Source organism: Coregonus lavaretus, assembly GCF_964263955.1.
Source record: "Coregonus lavaretus genome assembly, chromosome: 39".
Classification (NCBI taxonomy): Eukaryota; Metazoa; Chordata; class Actinopteri; order Salmoniformes; family Salmonidae; genus Coregonus; species Coregonus lavaretus.
In genome coordinates, this window is record NC_140026.1 from 1426312 (window position 1) to 1447397 (window position 21086).

At 37.0% G+C, this 21086-nt stretch overlaps 1 protein-coding gene across 1 annotated transcript; it reads right to left on the bottom strand.

The window, feature by feature from the left end:
• Positions 1–14100: 14100 nt before the first annotated feature.
• On the bottom strand, positions 14101–15536 carry LOC311112632 (ladderlectin-like; the record flags this gene model as incomplete). Its single annotated transcript, XM_084155778.1, has 4 exons — positions 14101–14187; positions 14348–14486; positions 15041–15175; positions 15528–15536. 4 exons carry the CDS (start codon positions 15534–15536, stop codon positions 14120–14122), a joined length of 351 nt encoding a protein of 116 aa, XP_084011904.1. The 3' UTR covers positions 14101–14119.
• Positions 15537–21086: the final 5550 nt, after the last annotated feature.

The window sequence follows — 21086 nt, forward strand, 5'->3', positions numbered from 1 at the left end:
TGCGGTTTTATCAACTAATCAAAACCACAGTTATGCAGCTTTATCAACTAATCAACAGATTAATTATGCAGTTTTATCAACTAATCAACAACGTTGTTATGCAGTTTTTTCAACGAATCAACAACGTTGTTATGCAGTTTTATCAACTAATCAACAACGTAGTTATGCATATTTATCAACTAATCAACAACATTGTTATGCAGTTTTATCACCTAATCAACAACGTAGTTATGCAGTTTTATCAACTAATCAAAAACGTTTTTATGCAGTTTCATCAACTCATCAACAGAATAATTATGCAGTTTTATCAACTAATCAACAACGTAGTTATGCAGTTTTATCAACTAATCAACAACGTTGTTATGCAGTTTTTATCACTAATCAACAACGTAGTTATGCAGTTTTATCAACTAATCAATAACACATTTATGCGGTTTTATCAACTAATCAAAACCACAGTTATGCAGCTTTATCAACTAATCAACAGATTAATTATGCAGTTTTATCAACTAATCAACAACGTTGTTATGCAGTTTTTTCAACTAATCAACAATGTTGTTATGCAGTTTTATCAACTAATCAACAGAGTAATTATGCAGTTTTATCAACTAATCAACAACGTAGTTATGCAGTTTTATCAACTAATCAACAACGTTGTTATGCAGTTTTTATCACTAATCAACAACGTAGTTATGCAGTTTTATCAACTAATCAATAACACATTTATGCGGTTTTATCAACTAATCAAAACCACAGTTATGCAGCTTTATCAACTAATCAACAGATTAATTATGCAGTTTTATCAACTAATCAACAACGTTGTTATGCAGTTTTTTCAACTAATCAACAATGTTGTTATGCAGTTTTATCAACTAATCAACAGAGTAATTATGCAGTTTTATCAACTAATCAACAACGATGTTATGCAGTTTTATCAACTAATCAACAACGTAGTTATGCAGTTTTATCACCTAATCAACAACGTTGTTATGCAGTTTTATCAACTAATCAACAGAGTCATTATGCAGTTTTATCAACTAATCAACAACTTAGTTATGCAGTTTTATCAACTAATCAACAGTGTAGTTATGCAGTATTATCAACTAATCAAAAGTGTAGTTATGTAGTTTTATCAACTAATCAACAACGTTGTTATGCAGTTTTATCAACTAATCAACAACGTAGTTATGCATATTTATCAACTAATCAACAACATTGTTAAGCAGTTTTATCAACTAATCAACAACGTAATTATGCAGTTTTATCACCTAATCAACAACGTAGTTATGCAGTATTATCACCTAATCAACAACGTTGTTATGCAGTTTTATCAACTAATCAACAGAGTCATTATGCAGTTTTATCAACTAATCAACAACTTAGTTATGCAGTTTTATCAACTAATCAATAACACATTTATGCGGTTTTATCAACTAATCAAAACCACAGTTATGCAGCTTTATCAAGTAATCAACAGATTAATTATGCAGTTTTATCAACTAATCAACAACGTTGTTATGCAGTTTTTTCAACTAATCAACAATGTTGTTATGCAGTTTTATCAACTAATCAACAGAGTAATTATGCAGTTTTATCAACTAATCAACAACGATGTTATGCAGTTTTATCAACTAATCAACAACGTAGTTATGCAGTTTTATCACCTAATCAACAACGTTGTTATGCAGTTTTATCAACTAATCAACAGAGTCATTATGCAGTTTTATCAACTAATCAACAACTTAGTTATGCAGTTTTATCAACTAATCAACAGTGTAGTTATGCAGTATTATCAACTAATCAAAAGTGTAGTTATGTAGTTTTATCAACTAATCAACAACGTTGTTATGCAGTTTTATCAACTAATCAACAACGTAGTTATGCATATTTATCAACTAATCAACAACATTGTTAAGCAGTTTTATCAACTAATCAACAACGATGTTATGCAGTTTTATCAACTAATCAACAACGTAGTTATGCAGTTTTATCACCTAATCAACAACGTTGTTATGCAGTTTTATCAACTAATCAAGAGTCATTATGCAGTTTTATCAACTAATCAACAACTTAGTTATGCAGTTTTATCAACTAATCAACAGTGTAGTTATGCAGTATTATCAACTAATCAAAAGTGTAGTTATGTAGTTTTATCAACTAATCAACAACGTTGTTATGCAGTTTTATCAACTAATCAACAACGTAGTTATGCATATTTATCAACTAATCAACAACATTGTTAAGCAGTTTTATCAACTAATCAACAACGTAATTATAAAGTTTTATCACCTAATCAACAACGTAGTTATGCAGTATTATCAACTAATCAAAAGTGTAGTTATGTAGTTTTATCAACTAATCAACAACGTAGTTATGCAGTTTTATCAACTAATCAACAACGTAGTTATGCAATTTTATCACCTAATCAACAACGTAGTTATGCAGTTTTATCAACTAATCAACAACGTAGTTATGCAGTTTTATCAAATAATCACCAACACAGTTATGCAGTTTTATCAACTGATCAACAACGTTGTTATGCAGTTTTATCAACTAATAAACAACGTTGTTATGCAGTTTTATCATCCAATCAACAACACAGTTATGCAGTTTTATCAACTAGTCAACAACACAGTTATGCAGTTTTATCAACTAATCAACAACGTTGTTATGCAGTTTTATCAATTAATCAACAACGTAGTTATGCAGTTTTATCAACTAATCAACAACGTAGTTATGCAGTTTTATCAACTAATCAACAACACAGTTATGCGCTTTTATCAACTAATCAACAACGTTGTTATGCAGTTTTATCAACTAATCAACAACGTATTTATGCAGTTTTATCAATTAATCAACAACGTAGTTATGCAGTTTTATCAACTAGTCAACAACACAGTTATGCAGTTTTATCAACTAATCAACAACGTTGTTATGCAGTTTTATCAACTAATCAACAACGTATTTATGCAGTTTTATCAATTAATCAACAACGTAGTTATGCAGTTTTATCAACTAATCAACAACGTAGTTATGCAGTTTTATCAACTAATCAACAACGTTGTTATGCAGTTTTATCAATTAATCAACAACGTAGTTATGCAGTTTTATCAACTAGTCAACAACACAGTTATGCAGTTTTATCAACTAATCAACAACGTTGTTATGCAGTTTTATCAACTAATCAACAACGTATTTATGCAGTTTTATCAATTAATCAACAACGTAGTTATGCAGTTTTATCAACTAATCAACAACGTAGTTATGCAGTTTTCTCAACCAATCAACAGCGTAGTTATGCAGTTTTAACAACTAATCAACTACATAGTTATGCAGTTTTATCAACTAATCAACAACACAGTTATGCAGTTTTATCAACGAATCAACAACGTTGTTATGCAGTTTTATCAACTAATCAACAACGTAGTTATGCATATTTATCAACTAATCAACAACATTGTTAAGCAGTTTTATCAACTAATCAACAACGTAATTATGCAGTTTTATCACCTAATCAACAACGTAGTTATGCAGTTTTATCAACTAATCAATAACACATTTATGCGGTTTTATCAACTAATCAAAACCACAGTTATGCAGATTTATCAACTAATCAAAAACGTTTTTATGCAGTTTCATCAACTCATCAACAGAATAATTATGCAGTTTTATCAACTTATCAACAACGTAGTTATGCAGTTTTATCAACTAATCAACAACGTTGTTATGCAGTTTTTATCACTAATCAACAACGTAGTTATGCAGTTTTATCAACTAATCAATAACACATTTATGCGGTTTTATCAACTAATCAAAACCACAGTTATGCAGCTTTATCAACTAATCAACAGATTAATTATGCAGTTTTATCAACTAATCAACAACGTTGTTATGCAGTTTTTTCAACTAATCAACAATGTTGTTATGCAGTTTTATCAACTAATCAACAGAGTAATTATGCAGTTTTATCAACTAATCAACAACGTAGTTATGCAGTTTTATCAACTAATCAACAACGTTGTTATGCAGTTTTTATCACTAATCAACAACGTAGTTATGCAGTTTTATCAACTAATCAATAACACATTTATGCGGTTTTATCAACTAATCAAAACCACAGTTATGCAGCTTTATCAACTAATCAACAGATTAATTATGCAGTTTTATCAACTAATCAACAACGTTGTTATGCAGTTTTTTCAACTAATCAACAATGTTGTTATGCAGTTTTATCAACTAATCAACAGAGTAATTATGCAGTTTTATCAACTAATCAACAACGATGTTATGCAGTTTTATCAACTAATCAACAACGTAGTTATGCAGTTTTATCACCTAATCAACAACGTTGTTATGCAGTTTTATCAACTAATCAAAAGTGTAGTTATGTAGTTTTATCAACTAATCAACAACGTTGTTATGCAGTTTTATCAACTAATCAACAACGTAGTTATGCATATTTATCAACTAATCAACAACGTTGTTATGCAGTTTTATCAATTAATCAACAACGTAGTTATGCAGTTTTATCAACTAATCAACAACGTAGTTATGCAGTTTTATCAACTAATCAACAACACAGTTATGCGCTTTTATCAACTAATCAACAACGTTGTTATGCAGTTTTATCAACTAATCAACAACGTATTTATGCAGTTTTATCAATTAATCAACAACGTAGTTATGCAGTTTTATCAACTAGTCAACAACACAGTTATGCAGTTTTATCAACTAATCAACAACGTTGTTATGCAGTTTTATCAACTAATCAACAACGTATTTATGCAGTTTTATCAATTAATCAACAACGTAGTTATGCAGTTTTATCAACTAATCAACAACGTAGTTATGCAGTTTTATCAACTAATCAACAACGTTGTTATGCAGTTTTATCAATTAATCAACAACGTAGTTATGCAGTTTTATCAACTAGTCAACAACACAGTTATGCAGTTTTATCAACTAATCAACAACGTTGTTATGCAGTTTTATCAACTAATCAACAACGTATTTATGCAGTTTTATCAATTAATCAACAACGTAGTTATGCAGTTTTATCAACTAATCAACAACGTAGTTATGCAGTTTTCTCAACCAATCAACAGCGTAGTTATGCAGTTTTAACAACTAATCAACTACATAGTTATGCAGTTTTATCAACTAATCAACAACACAGTTATGCAGTTTTATCAACGAATCAACAACGTTGTTATGCAGTTTTATCAACTAATCAACAACGTAGTTATGCATATTTATCAACTAATCAACAACATTGTTAAGCAGTTTTATCAACTAATCAACAACGTAATTATGCAGTTTTATCACCTAATCAACAACGTAGTTATGCAGTTTTATCAACTAATCAATAACACATTTATGCGGTTTTATCAACTAATCAAAACCACAGTTATGCAGATTTATCAACTAATCAAAAACGTTTTTATGCAGTTTCATCAACTCATCAACAGAATAATTATGCAGTTTTATCAACTTATCAACAACGTAGTTATGCAGTTTTATCAACTAATCAACAACGTTGTTATGCAGTTTTTATCACTAATCAACAACGTAGTTATGCAGTTTTATCAACTAATCAATAACACATTTATGCGGTTTTATCAACTAATCAAAACCACAGTTATGCAGCTTTATCAACTAATCAACAGATTAATTATGCAGTTTTATCAACTAATCAACAACGTTGTTATGCAGTTTTTTCAACTAATCAACAATGTTGTTATGCAGTTTTATCAACTAATCAACAGAGTAATTATGCAGTTTTATCAACTAATCAACAACGTAGTTATGCAGTTTTATCAACTAATCAACAACGTTGTTATGCAGTTTTTATCACTAATCAACAACGTAGTTATGCAGTTTTATCAACTAATCAATAACACATTTATGCGGTTTTATCAACTAATCAAAACCACAGTTATGCAGCTTTATCAACTAATCAACAGATTAATTATGCAGTTTTATCAACTAATCAACAACGTTGTTATGCAGTTTTTTCAACTAATCAACAATGTTGTTATGCAGTTTTATCAACTAATCAACAGAGTAATTATGCAGTTTTATCAACTAATCAACAACGATGTTATGCAGTTTTATCAACTAATCAACAACGTAGTTATGCAGTTTTATCACCTAATCAACAACGTTGTTATGCAGTTTTATCAACTAATCAAAAGTGTAGTTATGTAGTTTTATCAACTAATCAACAACGTTGTTATGCAGTTTTATCAACTAATCAACAACGTAGTTATGCATATTTATCAACTAATCAACAACATTGTTAAGCAGTTTTATCAACTAATCAACAACGTAATTATGCAGTTTTATCACCTAATCAACAACGTAGTTATGCAGTATTATCACCTAATCAACAACGTTGTTATGCAGTTTTATCAACTAATCAACAGAGTCATTATGCAGTTTTATCAACTAATCAACAACTTAGTTATGCAGTTTTATCAACTAATCAATAACACATTTATGCGGTTTTATCAACTAATCAAAACCACAGTTATGCAGCTTTATCAACTAATCAACAGATTAATTATGCAGTTTTATCAACTAATCAACAACGTTGTTATGCAGTTTTTTCAACTAATCAACAATGTTGTTATGCAGTTTTATCAACTAATCAACAGAGTAATTATGCAGTTTTATCAACTAATCAACAACGATGTTATGCAGTTTTATCAACTAATCAACAACGTAGTTATGCAGTTTTATCACCTAATCAACAACGTTGTTATGCAGTTTTATCAACTAATCAACAGAGTCATTATGCAGTTTTATCAACTAATCAACAACTTAGTTATGCAGTTTTATCAACTAATCAACAGTGTAGTTATGCAGTATTATCAACTAATCAAAAGTGTAGTTATGTAGTTTTATCAACTAATCAACAACGTTGTTATGCAGTTTTATCAACTAATCAACAACGTAGTTATGCATATTTATCAACTAATCAACAACATTGTTAAGCAGTTTTATCAACTAATCAACAACGATGTTATGCAGTTTTATCAACTAATCAACAACGTAGTTATGCAGTTTTATCACCTAATCAACAACGTTGTTATGCAGTTTTATCAACTAATCAAGAGTCATTATGCAGTTTTATCAACTAATCAACAACTTAGTTATGCAGTTTTATCAACTAATCAACAGTGTAGTTATGCAGTATTATCAACTAATCAAAAGTGTAGTTATGTAGTTTTATCAACTAATCAACAACGTTGTTATGCAGTTTTATCAACTAATCAACAACGTAGTTATGCATATTTATCAACTAATCAACAACATTGTTAAGCAGTTTTATCAACTAATCAACAACGTAATTATAAAGTTTTATCACCTAATCAACAACGTAGTTATGCAGTATTATCAACTAATCAAAAGTGTAGTTATGTAGTTTTATCAACTAATCAACAACGTAGTTATGCAGTTTTATCAACTAATCAACAACGTAGTTATGCAATTTTATCACCTAATCAACAACGTAGTTATGCAGTTTTATCAACTAATCAACAACGTAGTTATGCAGTTTTATCAACTAATCACCAACACAGTTATGCAGTTTTATCAACTGATCAACAACGTTGTTATGCAGTTTTATCAACTAATAAACAACGTTGTTATGCAGTTTTATCATCCAATCAACAACACAGTTATGCAGTTTTATCAACTAGTCAACAACACAGTTATGCAGTTTTATCAACTAATCAACAACGTTGTTATGCAGTTTTATCAATTAATCAACAACGTAGTTATGCAGTTTTATCAACTAATCAACAACGTAGTTATGCAGTTTTATCAACTAATCAACAACACAGTTATGCAGTTTTATCAACTAATCAACAACGTATTTATGCAGTTTTATCAATTAATCAACAACGTAGTTATGCAGTTTTATCAACTAATCAACAACGTAGTTATGCAGTTTTCTCAACCAATCAACAGCGTAGTTATGCAGTTTTAACAACTAATCAACTACATAGTTATGCAGTTTTATCAACTAATCAACAACACAGTTATGCAGTTTTATCAACGAATCAACAACGTTGTTATGCAGTTTTATCAACTAATCAACAACGTAGTTATGCATATTTATCAACTAATCAACAACATTGTTAAGCAGTTTTATCAACTAATCAACAACGTAATTATGCAGTTTTATCACCTAATCAACAACGTAGTTATGCAGTTTTATCAACTAATCAATAACACATTTATGCGGTTTTATCAACTAATCAAAACCACAGTTATGCAGCTTTATCAACTAATCAAAAACGTTTTTATGCAGTTTCATCAACTCATCAACAGAATAATTATGCAGTTTTATCAACTAATCAACAACGTAGATATGCAGTTTTATCAACTAATCAACAACGTTGTTATGCAGTTTTTATCACTAATCAACAACGTAGTTATGCAGTTTTATCAACTAATCAAAAACACATTTATGCGGTTTTATCAACTAATCAAAACCACAGTTATGCAGCTTTATCAACTAATCAACAGATTAATTATGCAGTTTTATCAACTAATCAACAACGTTGTTATGCAGTTTTTTCAACTAATCAACAATGTTGTAATGCAGTTTTATCAACTAATCAACAGAGTAATTATGCAGTTTTATCAACTAATCAACAACGTAGTTATGCAGTTTTCTCAACCAATCAACAGCGTAGTTATGCAGTTTTAACAACTAATCAACTACATAGTTATGCAGTTTTATCAACTAATCAACAACACAGTTATGCAGTTTTATCAACGAATCAACAACGTTGTTATGCAGTTTTATCAACTAATCAACAACGTAGTTATGCATATTTATCAACTAATCAACAACATTGTTAAGCAGTTTTATCAACTAATCAACAACGTAATTATGCAGTTTTATCACCTAATCAACAACGTAGTTATGCAGTTTTATCAACTAATCAATAACACATTTATGCGGTTTTATCAACTAATCAAAACCACAGTTATGCAGCTTTATCAACTAATCAAAAACGTTTTTATGCAGTTTCATCAACTCATCAACAGAATAATTATGCAGTTTTATCAACTAATCAACAACGTAGATATGCAGTTTTATCAACTAATCAACAACGTTGTTATGCAGTTTTTATCACTAATCAACAACGTAGTTATGCAGTTTTATCAACTAATCAAAAACACATTTATGCGGTTTTATCAACTAATCAAAACCACAGTTATGCAGCTTTATCAACTAATCAACAGATTAATTATGCAGTTTTATCAACTAATCAACAACGTTGTTATGCAGTTTTTTCAACTAATCAACAATGTTGTAATGCAGTTTTATCAACTAATCAACAGAGTAATTATGCAGTTTTATCAACTAATCAACAACGTAGTTATGCAGTTTTATCAACTAATCAACAACGTTGTTATGCAGTTTTTATCACTAATCAACAACGTAGTTATGCAGTTTTATCAACTAATCAATAACACATTTATGCGGTTTTATCAACTAATCAAAACCACAGTTATGCAGCTTTATCAACTAATCAACAGATTAATTATGCAGTTTTATCAACTAATCAACAACGTTGTTATGCAGTTTTTTCAACTAATCAACAATGTTGTTATGCAGTTTTATCAACTAATCAACAGAGTAATTATGCAGTTTTATCAACTAATCAACAACGATGTTATGCAGTTTTATCAACTAATCAACAACGTAGTTATGCAGTTTTATCACCTAATCAACAACGTTGTTATGCAGTTTTATCAACTAATCAAAAGTGTAGTTATGTAGTTTTATCAACTAATCAACAACGTTGTTATGCAGTTTTATCAACTAATCAACAACGTAGTTATGCATATTTATCAACTAATCAACAACATTGTTAAGCAGTTTTATCAACTAATCAACAACGTAATTATGCAGTTTTATCACCTAATCAACAACGTAGTTATGCAGTATTATCACCTAATCAACAACGTTGTTATGCAGTTTTATCAACTAATCAACAGAGTCATTATGCAGTTTTATCAACTAATCAACAACTTAGTTATGCAGTTTTATCAACTAATCAATAACACATTTATGCGGTTTTATCAACTAATCAAAACCACAGTTATGCAGCTTTATCAACTAATCAACAGATTAATTATGCAGTTTTATCAACTAATCAACAACGTTGTTATGCAGTTTTTTCAACTAATCAACAATGTTGTTATGCAGTTTTATCAACTAATCAACAGAGTAATTATGCAGTTTTATCAACTAATCAACAACGATGTTATGCAGTTTTATCAACTAATCAACAACGTAGTTATGCAGTTTTATCACCTAATCAACAACGTTGTTATGCAGTTTTATCAACTAATCAACAGAGTCATTATGCAGTTTTATCAACTAATCAACAACTTAGTTATGCAGTTTTATCAACTAATCAACAGTGTAGTTATGCAGTATTATCAACTAATCAAAAGTGTAGTTATGTAGTTTTATCAACTAATCAACAACGTTGTTATGCAGTTTTATCAACTAATCAACAACGTAGTTATGCATATTTATCAACTAATCAACAACATTGTTAAGCAGTTTTATCAACTAATCAACAACGATGTTATGCAGTTTTATCAACTAATCAACAACGTAGTTATGCAGTTTTATCACCTAATCAACAACGTTATTATGCAGTTTTATCAACTAATCAACAGAGTCATTATGCAGTTTTATCAACTAATCAACAACTTAGTTATGCAGTTTTATCAACTAATCAACAGTGTAGTTATGCAGTATTATCAACTAATCAAAAGTGTAGTTATGTAGTTTTATCAACTAATCAACAACGTTGTTATGCAGTTTTATCAACTAATCAACAACGTAGTTATGCATATTTATCAACTAATCAACAACATTGTTAAGCAGTTTTATCAACTAATCAACAACGTAATTATGCAGTTTTATCACCTAATCAACAACGTAGTTATGCAGTATTATCAACTAATCAAAAGTGTAGTTATGTAGTTTTATCAACTAATCAACAACGTAGTTATGCAGTTTTATCAACTAATCAACGACGTAGTTATGCAGTTTTATTAACTAATCAACAACGTAGTTATGCAGTTTTATCAACTAATCAACAACACAATTTATCAACTATATTTGTACAGTTAATTTCCAGGGAGGAGAAAGGAAAACCAGTAGGTTAAGCTACAGCCGACACGGTGGTTTGAGTTGGCTACAATATCTATAGCCTAGTCTACAATTGAACTATCAAGTTCTCTTCATTCATTCATTTTAATTCATACTATTTTCCTAATTTTGCTTACCTCTCCACCCTACCCCTCTCCTCTCCTCTCCTCTCCTCTCCTCTCCTCTCCTCTCCTCTCCTCTCCTCTCCTCTCCTCTCCTCTCCTCTCCTCTCCTCTCCTCTCCTCTCCTCTCCTCTCCTCTCCTCTCCTCTCCTATCCTCTCCTATCCTCTCCTATCCTCTCCTCTCCACCCTACCCCTCTCCTCTCCTCTCCTCTCCTCTCCTCTCCTCTCCTCTCCTCTCCTCTCCTCTCCTCTCCTCTCCTCTCCTCTCCTCTCCTCTCCTCTCCTCTCCTCTCCTCTCCTCTCCTCTCCTCTCCTCTCCTCTCCTCTCCTCTCCTCTCCTCTCCTCTCCTCTCCTCAACTCAACTCAACTCAACTCAACTCAACTCAACTCAACTCAACTCAACTCAACTCAACTCAACTCAACTCAACTCTCCTCTCCTCTCCTCTCATCTCCTCTCCTCTCCTCTCCTCTCCTCTCCACCCTACTCCTCTCCTCTCCTCTCCTCTCCTCTCCTCTCCTCTCCTCTCCTCTCCTCTCCTCTCCTCTCCTCTCCTCTACTCTCCTCTCCACCCTACCCCTCTCCTCTCCTCTCCTCTCCTCTCCTCTCCTCTCCTCTCCTCTCCTCTCCTCTCCTCTCCTCTCCTCTCCTCTCCTCTCCTCTCCTCTCCTATCCTCTCCTATCCTCTCCTATCCTCTCCTCTCCACCCTACCCCTCTCCTCTCCTCTCCTCTCCTCTCCTCTCCTCTCCTCTCCTCTCCTCTCCTCTCCTCTCCTCTCCTCTCCTCTCCTCTCCCCTCCTCTCCTCTCCTCTCCTCTCCTCTCCTCTCCTCTCCTCTCCTCTCCTCTCCTCAACTCAACTCAACTCAACTCAACTCAACTCAACTCAACTCAACTCAACTCAACTCAACTCAACTCAACTCAACTCAACTCAACTCTCCTCTCCTCTCCTCTCATCTCCTCTCCTCTCCTCTCCTCTCCTCTCCACCCTACTCCTCTCCTCTCCTCTCCTCTCCTCTCCTCTCCTCTCCTCTCCTCTCCTCTCCTCTCCTCTCCTCTCCTCTCCTCTCCTCTACTCTCCTCTCCACCCTACCCCTCTCCTCTCCTCTCCTCTCCTCTCCTCTCCTCTCCTCTCCTCAACTCTCCTCAACTCTCCTCTCCTCTCCTCTCCTCTCCTCTCCTCTCCTCTCCTCTCCTCTCCTCTCCTCTCCTCTCCTCTCCTCTCCTCTCCTCTCCTCTCCACCCTACTCCTCTCCTCTCCTCTCCTCTCCTCTCCTCTCCTCTCCTCTCCTCTCCTCTCCTCTCCTCTCCTCTCCTCTCCTCTCCTCTCCTATCCTCTCCTATCCTCTCCTATCCTCTCCTCTCCACCCTACCCCTCTCCTCTCCTCTCCTCTCCTCTCCTCTCCTCTCCTCTCCTCTCCTCTCCTCTCCTCTCCTCTCCTCTCCTCAACTCTCCTCTCCTCTCCTCTCCTCTCCTCTCCTCTCCTCTCCTCTCCTCTCCTCTCCTCTCCTCTCCTCTCCTCTCCTCTCCTCTCCACCCTACTCCTCTCCTCTCCTCTCCTCTCCTCTCCTCTCCTCTCCTCTCCTCTCCTCTCCTCTCCTCTCCTCTCCTCTCCTCTCCTCTCCTCTCCTCTCCTATCCTCTCCTCTCCACCCTACCCCTCTCCTCTCCTCTCCTCTCCTCTCCTCTCCTCTCCTCTCCTCTCCTCTCCTCTCCTCTCCTCTCCTCTCCTCTCCTCTCCTCTCCTCTCCTCTCCTCTCCTCTCCTATCCTCTCCTCTCCACCCTACCCCTCTCCTCTCCTCTCCTCTCCTCTCCTCTCCTCTCCTCTCCTCTCCTCTCCTCTCCTCTCCTCTCCTCTCCTCTCCTCTCCTCTCCTCTCCTCTCCTCTCCTCTCCATACCAGCCAACTATTCTGTCATTGAATACCAGTAGAAGCAACAGTAGTGTGTGTTTGTGTGTTTGTGGGTGTGTTTGAGTGTGTGCATTTGTAGGACTTGTGAATGACCACTAGGTGGCAGTATATGCTCCCCAAATCAGAACCTCCCTGTTCTAATTTGGCTGGAGTGGACTACAGTTCAGTAACCATTAACCCTGGCCCCATTCTAAATCTAACCTCTAGTTTGGCTGGAGTGGACTACAGTTCAGTAACCATTAACCCTGGCCCCATTCTAAATCTATCCTCTAGTTTGGCTGGAGTGGACTACAGTTCAGTAACCATTAACCCTGGCCCCATTCTAAATCTATCCTCTAGTTTGGCTGGAGTGGACTACAGTTCAGTAACCATTAACCCCTCATTGACCTTTAAACATGAAGATGGTAGTAATGATAATGGTGATGATGATGATGGTGATGATGATGGTGATTTATATCAATTGTGTTAGTGTGGAATTGGTCATCTCTGGTTTGACTATGAAAATGTACAAAATGGTCCTGTGTAGCTCAGTTGGTAGAGCATGGAGTTTGCAACACCAGGGTTGTGGGTTCGATTCCCACGGGGGGCCAGTATGAAAACTCACTATCTGTAAGTCGCTCTGGATAAGAGCGTCTGCTAAATGACTTAACTGTAAATTGTACAACATGTTGATGAAAATCAAAAGTATTACAAAGTGAGAAGCAACTGTTTAACATTTCATTTACCAAGTATGTTATTTGGACCTTCACACCACAGAGTTTCATAATTATCTCCAGCTGGTGTTTTATATAAATGACCACTGAACAAAAGGTAATATTGCAGACTGTGCCTTTATTTAAAACAATCTCATATGCTGAGAGCCTCTCCAATGTATTCTCTCCTAAAATGTAGCCATCACCGCTTTATGGAACACAGGAAGGGAAATTTAAACCAGCAGGGGGCATCATTCTGGCGGTGGGAAGCTGGGAAAGAGAGAAACACAGAAAGGTAGGTATTGTATCTATGTTGGTTTTATAAATATGTAGCTAATAAACTAACAAATTCCCTTTCAGATGCATTTTACAACTATCCAAATGTTTGATGTATAATGAGAGGGAGAGTACTCTGGTGACAGCATTGTACCTCCGTAGTTCATCTCCATGCAATGCTCCCGGCCGTTTGTGTTGTCCATCACAACACCATGGTTGTAGTTAGAGGGTTGCCCCGGGGCCCAGTTCTGGTAGTTAAACCTGGACCCGTCACTCCACAGCCAAAGACCCTCCTACAGAGCACACAGGAGGATGCATCACCAGCACACAGTAAACACTATATATTTACACTGTAATTACTGTCTTTAAAGGGGCAATCTGGGAATTGGAAAATAACTAATTGGCAACCCACCACTGTTTGGGTAAATCGCTGAGGAATGGGCCTGGAGAAATGTAACCATTTCTCCAGGCCATTCTCAGATTCCTAGACAGAGCTGTGGATGCCAGGACTGACCATCTATGAGATCAATATGATCTCGGCAGGTAGCTTAGTGGTTAAGAGCATTGTGACAGTAACCGAAAGGTCGCTGGTTCTAATCCCCGAGTCGACTAGGAGAAAAATCTGTCGATGTACCCTTGAGCAAGGCGCTTAACCCTAATTGCTCCTGTAAGTCGCACTGGATAAGAGAGTCTGCTAAATGACTAAAATGTAAAATGCTTGAAGCTATACAGTGTTTGTAATATCAGAAAACAAACTGATATGAGGGTTGAGGCACCACTAGGCCTTTATAGATGGAATTCATCAAGAATCAATGCATCCTATATGTTTCATGAGGGTTGAACAGACCTTGATGGCATCGTTGGCTCCAATCCAGGTGCGCTGCGCTTTCTTGGTACTCTTCTTGATGACAGACTGAAGAAAATGATACTGGGGAAGGCTGTGCACCGATGCCAGATTACCTCCCAAGAGCAAACATTTCCTCTGGAGAGAGAGAGACAGAGAGAGAGAGCGAGAGAGAGACGGGGAGAGAGGAGAGGGAGAGAGAGACAGAGAGAGAGAGAGAGAGAGACAGAGAAAGAGAGGAGAGAGAGAGAATTAAACAGAGGTAGAATGTAAGGGTAAACAGAAGGACTAGCACATCATGTTATAGTTTCTCAACCCTGTTGAACACAGACTAAACCTACAGAGTCAACTGCAACAATGTATGGCCACCAGACAGGGATGGAGATAGCATCCCAGCTAGCCCAAGGCTAGTGCTTTTCAGACCAGGCTTGTAGAAAATGTTTCCAACTAGCCCAAGATGCAGGTCAATTATTATCTTTTCCATTATCACATAGCACATTTTGGACCCTGGCTTGTAGAAATTGAGCCCGGCTGGCCAGTGTCCAAAATCCTTAAATAAGCGGATGATCTCTCATTAAACCATCAATACTTAAAATCACCCACACAGCTGATCTCAATTATCTACAGCAAACGTCCAGGTACCTCTGCCTCTGGCCATGTGGTCACGAGGGGGACGTAGCGATAGCAGTGTGTCTTATATCTGGGCCAGCCATGTGGGCAGACTCTGCGATGACACTCTGTAGGGGGGAGAGATCACATTAAATAACATTATGAAATGGTTAGTTCCCACCAGACAATCTGATTGGTCAAAAGTGCGTTCCAGCTGTGATGTTACTGAACAAAACCCCATGGCTAACCACGTGTTGTTGAAAAATGACCGATTCACTTTGAGGCCGTTATATCTGCAATATGTAACTTTTTGGGCGACCTGACTAAATTCACATAGAAATGTGAGTTATGGATCTATCATTCTCATTGAAGTCAAGTCTAAGAAGCAGTATATCTGTTCTATGTGCGCTATTTCTATGCTTCTATTCTTACATTTCAATTTTTCGTCTTTAACTTTCGGTTTTGTATGACGGCTTCAAGCAGCTGAAAATACATTGTTTTTGGTTATGGAAAATATATTTCACAGTGGTTAAGATGTTACAATGATTCTCTACACTTTGCTTGCTTGTTTTATCACATAAACTGAAAGTTTTATCGGTTGGCAGTTTGCATATCAGGTTCTCCATAATATGTTTCTCACCTTTCGGAGGAGAACTGTGTTCCTCCGAGGAAGAATGATGATGCTGATCCTTGGGAGGAGAAATGTGTTCCTCCGAGGAAGAATGATGATGCTGATCCTTGGGAGGAGAAATGTGTTCCTCCGAGGAAGAATGATGATGCTGATCCTTGGGAGGAGAAATGTGTTCCTCCGAGGAAGAATGATGATGCTGATCCTTGGGAGGAGAAATGTGTTCCTCCGAGGAAGAATGATGATGCTGATCCTTCGGAGGAGAACTGTGTTCCTCCGAGTCACAGCATTTACCCCGATCATGCTGATCCCCTACAACAAAAGAGAGACAAGGACAGAGGGAAGATTGAGACATGCTTTTTAAAAATACTTGGGTCTCGATTCAATCTGTAAAGCTGAAGCGTTACAGATTACGTGATAGAAAATTAAAAGTAATTTCAGATTGCAGCGTTAACCGTGAATGCAGTCTCTGCTAAAGAGGGAACATTGCCTTTAAATTTCAATCACTCTGTAAAGCTGAACGATGCGGATTGAATAGAGCCCTAGATCAGTTTCAGAGCTATGAAACCACAACAGACCTGTATAGAATTATATTTTAGTGAATACAGGGGGAGCCCCAACCAGGAACCTGGGTCCAGTGACTCTCACCCCAAAACCTAGGTCACTAGGTGTTGTGTTAAGGTCACTAAAACCTTTGATCAGAATACCTCTGCTACCCCTTGCATCTCCCAGAGCAAAGAGAGCGCTGAGAAGCAGAAGAGTGGTCAACATCGCCATGGTGATAGTCTCCTGAGAGAGAGAGAGAGAGAGAGAGAGAGAGAGAGAGAGAGTGAGAGAGAGAGAGAGAGAGAGAGAGAGAGAGAGAGAGAGAGTGAGAGACAGAGAGAGAGAGAGAGAGTGAGTGAGAGAGAGAGAGTGAGTGAGAGACAGAGAGAGAGAGAGAGAGAGAGAGAGAGAGAGAGAGAGAGAGAGAGAGAGAGAGAGAGAGAGAGAGAGAGAGAGAGAGAGAGAGAGAGAGAGAGAGAGAGAGAGAGAGAGAGAGAGAGTGAGAGAGAGTGAGTGAGAGATTACAGACAGAGACAGACACACAGACAACAAGACAACAAGACAGTCAGAGAGAGAAGCCGTCAATACCAATTCAGAGAGTACTTCAGAGATTAGGGGAGTGCAGTGTTCCCCTAACCTGTAGTTGAGTACACTGTTAGAAAAAAAGGTGATATCTAGAAACCTAAAGGGTGTTCTTTGACTGTCCCTGTTGGAGAACCACTTGAAGAACCCTTTTTGGCTCCAGGTATAAACTTTTTCATTCCAGGAAGAAACCTGTTGGGTTCGATGTAGAACCCTTTCCACAGAGGGCTGAATCAGCTGTGCTTGTACTGGAATATATCAAATCAGTGGAGCGGCTGGGGGTACTTGGGAGGTCAGGGAAACCCTATGCTATGTATATAACGTATGCAACTGCTAAGGCAGCGTTTTCTAAACTCGGTCCTGGGGACCCCAAGCGGAGCGTACATATTCCTGTGTGCTAGGATAATCTAGTGTACTTGGTTGAAGACATGAGACCTGAGTTTTGGCAGCAGACTTGAATTCCTTAGCACAGTGTTTCCCAAACTCGGTCCAACACGTGCACCCATTGGGGTCCACAGGACCGAGTTTCCAAATAGCACCCTTTTCCCTAAGTAGTGCACTACTTTTGACCAGAACTACATACTACATATGATTCACTATGGGCCCTTGTCAAAAGTAGTGCACTACAAAGGGAAAAGGGTGCCATTTGGGATGCACTCAGGTACAGTATTAGATGAACAGATGTTGAAATCTCACCTTCTGAAATCTTCAGTTGTAGCTTCACTTCTTCAGAGATCTTCAAAGGTCTTCACTGGGTCTCTCTCTCTCTCTCTCTCTCTGTCCTGCCTGTGAGTTGAGTTCTACCTCTCCCAACTCTCCTATTTAAGGATCCGTCCAGTCAGACCCCTCCCTCTCTTTCTCTCTATCTCTCTGTATCGTTCTTTAAATTGAATTGGAATTGAAGTTCACTTCCTGAATTGACTTTGTAATGGGAATATTTAAGATAAATAAAGTTCATAATCAGTTTAGAGATTCACACAATGTTTAGAATATTTATATGTTTTCCTTTCTGTGAAACACATGATTTCCACTGTTCTGTTTGTGACACTTGGGTTGATGGTCACTAGACTAGAAGCTGAATGTTATGGATTAAACTCATATCTGTTGATAGTGATTGACGCCAGACGGGAGGTACAAGGACAGAGGACCCTGATTATTATTATTGTCTCTGAACACTGTGTAATTTTGTAGCAGGCGTCAAATTAAGTTACTGCTTTCTGTTTTGACTTCTTACAAGCAAGGGCATAACTTTGTGTTGCATATTGGGGGGTTCTTTTAAAAGAAATAGCTGTGAAATAGCTGTTTCTGGTGCATTTTGAATGGGAAATATGTCCAGAACTTTCCTGATAATTTGGTCAATATATACGAAACTCAACTGAAATACCAACAATATCTGTATTACTTTAAACTGTTGGTCTAACTCTAATAGTTCAGAAAGCCACCACCAAACCCCTGCTTTAACTACATTTAAATTTAACTCAATGTAAGTGCCATAACCCCTGCAAACCCCTGCTTTAACTGAATTTAAGTTTTCATAACCTGTCTATTTGTGTACCCTTCACTACGCTTGGCATGCTCCCCCCCCCCCAAAAAAAACAGAAATACCTTATTTACTTAAGTATTCAGACCCTTTACTATGAGACTCGAAATTGTAGCCCATCTGTTATTCATCATGATCACCTGTAACCCATCTGTTAATCAGCATGATCACCTGTAGCCCATCTGTTATTCATCATGATCACCTGTAACCCATAGCCCATCTGTTATTCAGCATGATCACCTGTAACCCATAGCCCATCTGTTATTCAGCATGATCACCTATAACCCATAGCCCATCTGTTATTCAGCATGATCACCTGTAACCCATAGCCCATCTGTTATTCAGCATGATCACCTGTAACCTATCTGTTATTCAGCATGATCACCTGTAACCCATCTGTTATTCAGCATGATCACCTATAACCCATCTGTTATTCAGCATGATCACCTGTAACCCATAGCCCATCTGTTATTTAGCATGATCACCTATAACCCATAGCCCGTCTGTTATTCAGTATGATAACATGTAACCCATCTGTTATTCAGCATGATCACCTGTAGCCCATCTGTTATTCAGCATGATCACCTGTAACCCATCTGTTATTCAGAATGATCACCTGTAGCCCATCTGTTATTCAGCATGATCACCTGTAACCCATCTGTTATTCAGCATGATCACCTGTAGCCAATCTGTTATTCAGCATGATCACCTGTAGCCCATATGTTATTCAGCATGATCACCTGTAACCCATCTGTTATTCAGCATGATCACCTATAGCCCATCTGTTATTCAGCATGATAACATGTAACCCATAGCCCATCTGTTATTCAGCATGATCAGCTGTAACCCATAGCCCATCTGTTATTCAGCATGATCACCTGTAACCCATAGCCCATCTGTTATTCAGCATGATCACCTGTAACCCATAGCCCATCTGTTATTCAGCATGATCACCTGTAACCCATCTGTTATTCAGCATGATCACCTGTAACCCATAGCCCATCTGTTATTCAGCACCTGTAACCCATAGCCCATCTGTTATTCAGCATGATCACCTGTAACCCATAGCCCATCTGTTATTCATCACCTGTAACCCATAACCCATCTGTTATTCAGCATGATAACCTGTAACCCATAGCCCATCTGTTATTCAGCATGATCACCTGTAACCCATGGCCCATCTGTTATTCAGCATGATCACCTGTAACCCATAGCCCATCTGTTATTCAGCATGATCACCTGTAACCCATAGCCCATCTGTTATTCAGCGTGATAACCTGTAACCCATAGCCCATCTGTTATTCATCATGATAACCTGTTACCCATAGCCCATCTGTTATTCATCATGATCACCTGTAACCCATAGCCCATTTGTTATTCATCATGATCACCTGTAACCCATAGCCCATCTGTTATTCATCATGATCACATGTAACCCATAGCCCATCTGCTATTCAGCATGATCACCTGTAACCCATAGCCCATCTGTTATTCAGCATGATCACCTGTAACCCATAGCCCATCTGTTATTCAGCATGACCACATGTAACCCATAGACCATCTGTTGTTCAGCATGATCACCTGTAACCCATAGCCCATCTGTTATTCAGCGTGATAACCTGTAACCCATAGCCCATCTGTTATTCATCATGATAACCTGTAACCCATAGCCCATCTGTTATTCATCATGATCACCTGTAACCCATAGCCCATTTGTTATTCATCATGATCACCTGTAACCCATAGCCCATCTGTTATTCATCATGATCACATGTAACCCATAGCCCATCTGCTATTCAGCATGATCACCTGTAACCCATAGCCCATCTGTTATTCAGCATGATCACCTGTAACCCATAGCCCATCTGTTATTCAGCATGACCACATGTAACCCATAGACCATCTGTTGTTCAGCATGATCACCTGTAACCCATAGCCCATCTGTTATTCAGCATGATCACCTGTAACCCATAGACCATCTGTTGTTCAGCATGATCACCTGTAACCCATAGCCCATCTGTTGTTCAGCATGATCACCTGTAACCCATAGCCCATCTGTTATTCAGCATGATCACCTATAACCCATAGCCCATCTGTTATTCATCATGATCACCTGTAACCCATAGCCCATCTGTTTTTCAGCA